Genomic DNA, 9,285 nt, shown 5'->3' with positions numbered 1-9,285 from the left:
GTTCCAAAATAAACTCCGGCCGGCCGAAGAATTTTCTAAAAAAGCATTTTTGGTAGCGGAAAATTTCACCGTGTTGCAGCGTCACGGGGGGAGGGAGCAAACGATGATCAACCGAATTCCCCCCCCACTCCTACCACCACCACCACCACCACCACCCGTTCCTGAGGAAGGCACGTGAGCCGAAGCGTCGGACAAAAGCACACAAACAAAAACGCACGTGGCAACACAGACCAGCCGTAGAGGCCTCAAAAACAAACAAAAAAAATGAAAACCCGTTCCCACTTTTTTTTTTTGACGAACACCAAAACAAAAAGCCGAACACCTTGCTTACGAAACATTTGGGGTGAGGGTTTCGATTGAAAGCTTCTTTCGTGACTGCAGGGATTCATCTTCTTGGTTCTTTCGGTAAAGTCATCACGTAAGAAGGGAAATAATAAAATAATAAAATTTCAACATAATAAGATTAAATTCTCACGACGTTTCGGCCACAACGCAAGCAGCCGTCCTCAGGTGAAGAACAGGTCTGTCGAGAAGACAGCGTCTGAGGACGGCTGCTTGCGTTGTGGCCGAAACGTCGTCAGAATTATTTTATTATGTGTTATTGTTATTATTTTATTGTTTTATTTTTATTATTTTATTGTTTTATTTTTATTAGTTTATTATGTTTTATTTTTATAGTTTTATTTTTATAGTTTTATTTTTATTATGTTTTATTTTTATTATTTTATTATTTCCCTTCTACGTGACGACTTCACCGAAAGAACCAAGAAGATCTGTGCGAGGTGCACGCGGTTACTTGGGGGTTAAGTTACGGATCTTCGGCACGACAAATCATCCTCCTCCTCCCGTGGCCGCCCGTGGGACGAGCAGATTGCCGCCGACCTGACCACGGCCACCAGCGCCCCCACGACGCCCAGCGAGGAGAGGCCCAGCAGAGAGAACCACAGCGCACCGTGCGCACCTGCCGGGCAAACACAGACACCACAGGTAAAGACGACAATGTCACACACCCACCCAGCCAGCCAATACCCCCTCCCCCCCTACCCAGCCCCCCAATCCCCCCCCCCTACCCAGTCCCCAATCCCCCCCCCCTACCCAGCCCCCAATCCCCCCCCCCTACCCAGCCCCCAATCCCCCCCCACTACCCAGCCCCCAATCCCCCCCCACTACCCAGCCCCCAATCCCCCCCCACTACCCAGCCCCCAATCCCCCCCCACTACCCAGCCCCCAATCCCCCCCCACTACCCAGCCCCCAATCCCCCCCCACTACCCAGCCCCCAATCCCCCCCCACTACCCAGCCCCCAAATCCCCCCCCACTACCCAGCCCCCAAATCCCCCCCCACTACCCAGCCCCCAAATCCCCCCCCACTACCCAGCCCCCAATCCCCCCCCACTACCCAGCCCCCAATCCCCCCCCCCCTACCCAGCCCCCCCCCCCACCCAGCCACCCACCGAGTTCAATCTGATCCAGACCATTACGTGACCACCAAACCCAACAACAACAACAACCAAACTAAACTCAACCGCTAATCGCGCCTCTGGCTAAAAACACACGAAGAGCCCCTCATCAGCACGCCGACAACGACGACGAAGGATGAGGAGGATGATGATGATGGTGATGAGGGTGATGATGATGAGGAGGAGGCCCCTTGCCGCCTTCCAGCTGCGGGCAGGACCCACGTCCCATCGTGGGGGGGGGCGGCGGGGATGGGAAGGCCTCCATCCAGCAGCGGAGTGGGGGGGGGGGGCGAGTGAGCGAGGGGGTCTCACGTGACTCTGGGGGGGTTGAGGGGGTCTCACGTGACTCTGGGGGGGTTGAGGGGGTCTCACGTGACTCTGGGGGGGGTTGAGGGGGTCTCACGTGACTCTGGGGGGGGTTGAGGGGGTCTCACGTGACTCTGGGGGGGTTGAGGGGGTCTCACGTGACACTGGGGGGGGTTGAGGGGGTCTCACGTGACTGGGGGGGGTTGAGGGGGTCTCACCTGACTCTGGGGGGGGTGTTGAGGGGGTCTCACGTGACACTGGGGGTGTTGAGGGGGTCTCACGTGACACTGGGGGGGGGTTGAGGGGGTCTCACGTGACACTGGGGGGGGGGTTGAGGGGGTCTCACGTGACTCTGGGGGGGGTTGAGGGGGTCTCACGTGACACTGGGGGGGGGGGTTGAGGGGGTCTCACGTGACACTGGGGGGGTTGAGGGGGTCTCACGTGACACTGGGGGGGGTTGAGGGGGTCTCACGTGACACTGAGGGGGTTGAGGGGGACTCACGTGACTCTGGGGGGGGGTTGAGGGGGTCTCACGTGACTCTGGGGGGGGGGGGGTTGAGGGGGTCGCACGTGACTCTGGGGGGGGCTTGAGGGGGTCTCACGTGACTCTGGGGGGGGTTGAGGGGGTCTCACGTGACACTGGGGGGGTGTTGAGGGGGTCTCACATGACACTGGGGGGGGGATTGAGGGGGTCTCACGTGACACTGGGGGGGTTGAAGGGGTCTCACGTGACTCTGAGGGGGTTGAGGGGGTCTCACGTGACACTGGGGGGGTTGAGGGGGTCTCACGTGACTCTGGGGGGGTTGAGGGGGTCTCACGTGACTCTGGGGGGGTTGAGGGGGTCTCACGTGACTCTGGGGGGGGGTTGAGGGGGTCTCACGTGACTCTGGGGGGGTTGAGGGGGTATCACGTGACTCTGGGGGGGGTTGAGGGGGTCTCACGTGACTCTGGGGGGGTTGAGGGGGTCTCACGTGACTCTGGGGGGGGGTTGAGGGGGTCTCACGTGACACTGGGGGGGGTTGAGGGGGTCTCACGTGACACTGGGGGGGGTTGAGGGGGTCTCACGTGACACTGGGGGGTTGAGGGGGTCTCACGTGACTCTGGGGAGGTTGAGGGGGTCTCACGTGACACTGGGGGGGGTTGAGGGGGTCTCACGTGACTCTGGGGGGGGTTGAGGGGGTCTCACGTGACTCTGGGGGGGTTGAGGGGGTCTCACGTGACTCTGGGGGGGTTGAGGGGGTCTCACGTGACACTGGGGGGGGTTGAGGGGGTCTCACGTGACACTGGGGGGGGTTGAGGGGGTCTCACGTGACTCTGGGGGGGGTTGAGGGGGTCTCACGTGACTCTGGGGGGGTTGAGGGGGTCTCACGTGACTCTGGGGGGGGTTGAGGGGGTCTCACGTGACACTGGGGGGGGTTGAGGGGGTCTCACGTGACACTGGGGGGTTGAGGGGGTCTCACGTGACACTGGGGGGGTTGAGGGGGTCTCACGTGACTCTGGGGGGGGTTGAGGGGGTCTCATGTGACTCTGGGGGGGTTGAGGGGGTCTCACGTGACTCTGGGGGGGGTTGAGGGGGTCTCACGTGACTCTGGGGGGGTTGAGGGGGGTCTCACGTGACACTGGGGGGGTTGAGGCGGTCTCACGTGACACTGGGGGGGGTTGAGGGGGTCTCACGTGACTCTGAGGGGGGTTGAGGCGGTCTCACGTGACACTGGGGGGGGTTGAGGGGGTCTCACGTGACTCTGGGGGGGTTGAGGGGGTCTCACGTGACACTGGGGGGGTTGAGGCGGTCTCACGTGACTCTGGGGGGGGTTGAGGGGGTCTCACGTGACTCTGGGGGGGTTGAGGGGGTCTCACGTGACACTGGGGGGGTTGAGGCGGTCTCACGTGACACTGGGGGGGGTTGAGGGGGTCTCACGTGACTCTGAGGGGGGTTGAGGGGGTCTCACGTGACACTGGGGGGTGTTGAGGGGGTCTCACCGTGACGACTCTTGAGCAGCACCGTGACGCTGCTGGGGGGGGGTGGAGGGCGCCGCACGATGGGGCCAAACGACACGACGCCCTCGAAGTCGGGGGCAGAGCGGCGACGACGACGCCGCCGCCTGGTGTCGCCGCGTCCAGCAGGCGCACACGACTACTCGCAGACGCACAGAGAGACAGATAGAGAGACACAGAGAGAGAGACAAACACAGAGAGACACACACAGAGAGAGACACAGAGACACAGACAGACAGACACAAAGACACAGAGAGAGAGAGACAAACACAGAGATACACACACAGAGAGAGACACACACAGAGAGAGACACAGATAGAGATACAGTGATAGAGACACACAGAGACACAGACAGACAGACACAAAGACACAGAGAGAGATACAGCGATAGAGACACACACACAGACAGAGATACAGCGATAGAACCCACGACGACCTCCTGTACACCAGGCGAGGTAGTTCACATCTCCTAGCCACTGTGATGATGATGATGACAGAGACACGCAAGCAGCAGCAGGCGTCCGGGGTCGGGATTGAACCCACAAAGACCTCCTGCATACCAGGCGAGGTAGTCAACATCTCCTAGCCACTGTGATGATGATGATGATGAGAGAGACACGCAAACTCCAAATCAACAGCAGCAGGCGTCGTCAGGGTCACGGGATTTAACCCACGACGACCTCCTGCGTACCAGGCGAGGTAGTCAACATTCCCCACCACCCTCCACCCCCCCCCCGGTGAACCAGGTCACCTGCTCGCAGCCGGCGCTTGCGGCTGCACAGACGCGAACTCGGCAGTGCAGGTAGAGAATGCGGAGAGCCGGAGGCAGAAAGCGGAATACCCGGAGCCGGAACAGAACGTGCGTGGAGTTGCCGTTGGCCGAGAGGAAACGGAGGGTTCGGTCCGACGGGCATCTGTGGAGGGATTGACACCATTGGAACCTTATTTGGCAGTAAAAAAAAAATATGATAATTGTTTTTTTTAAATCCTTTATGTTAAGTTCGCTTGCTTGCTTGCGCGCTTACGACCGTGCAAATCTTTCGGTCGTTTTTTAACCCACTTCCCGTGATCCAATCGAGCTGACATTTTGCACACGCTCATTGTGCGTGACAATTTATTTCGTGAAAAAAAATTCCCTAAATTTTCCACTTTATAGGAAAAAAAGAATTTCATATTTAATTTAAAATACCAATGTGATAAAAATGAAACTGTTACTCAAGAAAAACAGAAATGAATAATAAAATAAAACCGATGCCACGCATATAAAGGATTTATAGTGAAAAACTTTGTTTTTACGGGTTAATTTTTTACCCCATTGGAACCTCATTTGCCAGTAGAAAAATATGATAATTGGTTTTTTTACCCTTCTATCTGGCAACAAAACTGACACCTTTTTTTTTTTACAAGGAGTCATGTTTGCATAGACCACAATACCTGCAGTCATAATGCAAACAAAAAACACAACGCTGATAATGATATGCACTGTCCTTGAAGTTGATTGGTCCACACCCGAGACAGCTTTCCTTAGAGCCTAGTCTCACATGGTGTTGGACCAGATGACGCCAAAAGGCGCACAACTCAAAGACAATGCACCATCAGAGTATGAGAGCTCGGGGTAAGAATTTACACCATTGGAACCTCATTTGCCAGTAAAAAAAAATATGATAATTGTTTTTTTACACCATTGGAACCTCATTTGCCAGTAAAAAAAAATATGATAATTGTTTTTTTACACCATTGGAACCTCATTTGCCAGTAAACAAAATATGATAATTGGTTTTTTGACCCTTTTATCTGGCAACAAAACTGACACTTTTTTTTTACAAGGAGTCATGTTTGCATAGACCACATTACCTGCAGTCGGAATGCAAACAAAAACCATAACTCTGATAATGTATGCACTGTTGATTGGTCCACACCCGAGACAGCTTTCCTTAGAGCCTAGTCTATTTGGATGGTGTGTATCTATAGTATACAGTGTACATCTATAAGTCGAGCATAGATTGTGTATATCTCTATATGTAGATGGTGTGTATAGTGATGTTACCCGCGCGTGATGAAGGAGTGGGAGACGTTGTCTATAGTATCTATAGTCTATATATAGATAGTGTATATCTATATATATACACACTATATCTATAGTATATATAGATGTATATATATACACATACATCTATATATACTATATATATATAGAGTGATGTTACCCGTGTGTGATGAAGGAGTGGGAGACGTTGTCTATAGTATCTATAGTCTATATATAGATAGTGTATATCTATACATATAGTGTGTATACAGTGATACCTCGGTTCACGAACGCTTCTGTTCATGAACAACTTGGTTCACGAACAGAAAAGTTCATAAAAATATGCTCCGGCTTACGAACTCCGCTTCGGTTCACGAACAGAAAAGTTCATAAAAATATGCTCCGGTTTTCGAACTCCGCTTCGGGTCACGAACAGAAAAGTTCATAAAAATATGCTCCGGTTTTCGAACTCCGCTTCGGTTCACGAACAGAAAAGTTCATAAAAATATGCTCCGGTTTACGAACTCCGCTTCGGGTCACGAACAGAAAAGTTCATAAAAATATGCTCCGGTTTTCGAACTCCGCTTCGGTTCACGAACAGAAAAGTTCATAAAAATATGCTCCGGTTTTCGAACTCCGCTTCGGGTCACGAACAGGAGCCGCGGCCATTTCACTGCTATTTCCAGGCTGTCACATGGTCGTGACTTAACCGAATTTACATTGAACCCTGTGGGAAAATGTGCCTCGGTTCACGACCAATTCGGTTCGCGACCAGAGTCAGTTCACGAATTAAGTTCATGAACCGAGGTATCACTGTATATCTATATAGTGGTGTTACCCGTGTGTGATGAAGGAGTGAGAGACGTTGTCGAGGACATTCGGCGTCGGCGTTGCCCAGCAGCCGCGTGCCGCCAAGCGGAGATCCCAGCCGCCCGCCCGCTCGCCCACCTCCCAGTGTCCACCCTCGTCCACCTCATCATCATCATCATCCTCCTCCACCTCCTCCTCTTCCACCTCGTTGGTCTTCCTCCTCCTCCGCTTCCGACTATCCGGACATCCGCCAACAACAACAACCCCAATGGCGCCACGGCAGACGATTTAGAATCGTCAGAGTTGTGGGTAGCGTCGTTGTGACAGTGCAGATGGTGCTGCGGTGAGAACTACACTCTACCGTGGTAGAGTGTAGTGTATAGTGTACACACTACACTCTACCGCGGTAGTGTGTAGTGTATAGTGTACACACTACACTCTACCGCGGTAGTGTGTAGTGTATAGTGTACACACTACACTCTACCGCGGTAGTGTGTAGTGTATAGTGTACACACTACACTCTACCGTGGTAGTATGTAGTGTATAGTGTACACACTACACTCTACCGTGGTAGTGTGTAGTGTACACACTACACTCTACCGTGGTAGTGTGTAGCAGAGGTGTGGACTCGAGTCATGCGACTTGGACTCGAGTCAGACTCGAGTCATGATTTTGATGACTTCAGACTCGACTTGGACTTGCCTCATCTTTGACTCGACTTGACTCGGGACTCGAGAGCAAAGACTTGAGACTTACTTGTGACTTGCATAACAATGACTTTGTCCCACCTCTGGTGTGTAGTGTATAGTGTACACACTACACTCTACCGCGGTAGTGTGTAGTGTACACACTACAATCTACCGCGGTAGTGTGTAGTGTGTACACTGCCCAGTAGCAGCGTCCTTCACGAGCCTCCTCCACAGAGGCCGATCTTGACACCGCTAGTACCACCACCACATTCACCACCACCAAAAAAATCTCAACGCCAATCCCCCTTCACCGAGCGAGTTCCCCACAACCCTCTCTCTCACCTCGTTGTCACCCCATCGCCAACTTCTCCGCCGTTGTCAGAGGCCACCGCGACCTCCTCCTCACCACCAGAGGTCTCCACCACCACCGCCTCCTCCTCCACCTCCACATCACCATCAGAGGTCACCACCTCCACCTCCTCCACGTCATCACCATCAGAGTTCACCACCACCGCCTCCTCCTCCTCACCATCAGAGGCCACCACCACCGCCTCCTCCACCTCCTCCTCCTCCTCCTCATCACCAGAGGTCACCACCTCCACCTCCTCCACCTCCTCGTGGTCACCACCAGAGGCCAACGCCTCCACCTCCTCATCACCATCAGAGGCTACCACCACCGCCTCCTCCACCTCCTCATCACCATCAGAGGCTACCACTACCGCCTCCTCCACCTCCTCCTCCTCATCACCATCAGAGACCTCCACCTCCTCCATGTCACCATCAGAGGCCACCACCACCGCCTCCACGTCACCACCAGAGGCCAAAGCCTCCTCCTCCTCACCAGAGGCCACCACCTCTTCGTGGTCACCACCAGAGGCCACCATCTCGTCGTCGTCGTGGTCACCCGGAGGTCGGCCGTGGAGGAGACGGACACCATAGTCGCTGCGGTTCCTCACCTCCACCTCCTCCACCACCTCCTCCTCCTCCTCCACCTCCTCCTCCTCGTCGATGCGGTGGCCGCGCCTGCCCGGCACGACGTCGAGGGCGAGGCGCACGAAGAGGACGTCGCCGGTGGCGAGCGTGGGGCTGGCGCCGTAGGAGCCGGCCGCGGTGAAGGTGGAGGCGTTGTGCAGAGACATGGAGACGCGGAACGACCCACGCTGACCCCCGTAGTCCACCACGCTGGGGGGCGACACACACACACACACAGACGCTCACTCACCACATATACACACACCACTCACCTCACCATCCACTCACCACCACACACACACACACACACACACTCACCCTCACCACACACACCATCCACTCACCACCACACACACCACACGCTCACTCACCTGGCATCCCTCTCACTACACACTACTCACCACTCACTCACCATACATGCACACACCCACCACACACACACGCACACATCCATGACAAACACACCATGACAAACACACCACCATACACGCACACACCCACCCACCACACACGCACACACCCATGACAAACACACCACCACAAACACACCACCATACACGCACACACCCACCCACCACACACGCACACACCCATGACAAACACACCACCACAAACACACCACCATACACGCACACACCCACCCACCACACACGCACACACCCATGACAAACACACCACCACAAACACACCACCATACACGCACACACCCACCCACCACACACGCACACACCCATGACAAACACACCACCACAAACACACCACCATACACGCACACACCCACCCACCAACCACACACGCACACACCCATGACAAACACACCACCACAAACACACCACCATACACGCACACACCCACCCACCAACCACACACGCACACCCATGACAAACACACCACCACAAACACACCACCATACACGCACACACCCACCCACCAACCACACACGCACACACCCATGACAAACACACCACCACAAACACACCACCATACACGCACACACCCACCCACCCACCACACACGCACACACCCAT

The 9,285-nt window shown here is 54.8% G+C and overlaps 1 protein-coding gene across 1 annotated transcript in view; it reads right to left on the bottom strand.

The window, feature by feature from the left end:
- Positions 1-611: 611 nt before the first annotated feature.
- Positions 612-9,285, bottom strand: part of LOC144738829 (uncharacterized) — a 31,177-nt gene continuing 22,503 nt past the window's right edge. Inside the window, exons 16-21 of the mRNA XM_078621817.1 lie at positions 8,017-8,467; positions 7,628-7,926; positions 6,625-6,831; positions 4,512-4,674; positions 3,746-3,899; positions 612-961 (exon numbers count right to left, since the gene is read on the bottom strand). Coding sequence (XP_078477943.1) covers positions 804-961; positions 3,746-3,899; positions 4,512-4,674; positions 6,625-6,831; positions 7,628-7,926; positions 8,017-8,467 — 1,432 coding nt within the window. The 3' untranslated portion in view covers positions 612-803. The remainder of the gene's footprint in view (positions 962-3,745; positions 3,900-4,511; positions 4,675-6,624; positions 6,832-7,627; positions 7,927-8,016; positions 8,468-9,285) is intronic.

The sequence above is a fragment of the Lampetra planeri genome, unplaced genomic scaffold (assembly GCF_965212315.1).
Source record: "Lampetra planeri unplaced genomic scaffold, kcLamPlan1.2.h2 scaffold_118, whole genome shotgun sequence".
Classification (NCBI taxonomy): Eukaryota; Metazoa; Chordata; class Hyperoartia; order Petromyzontiformes; family Petromyzontidae; genus Lampetra; species Lampetra planeri.
Note: the sequence above shows the minus strand (reverse complement) of the source record. Positions and strands in the feature narration are given on the sequence as shown.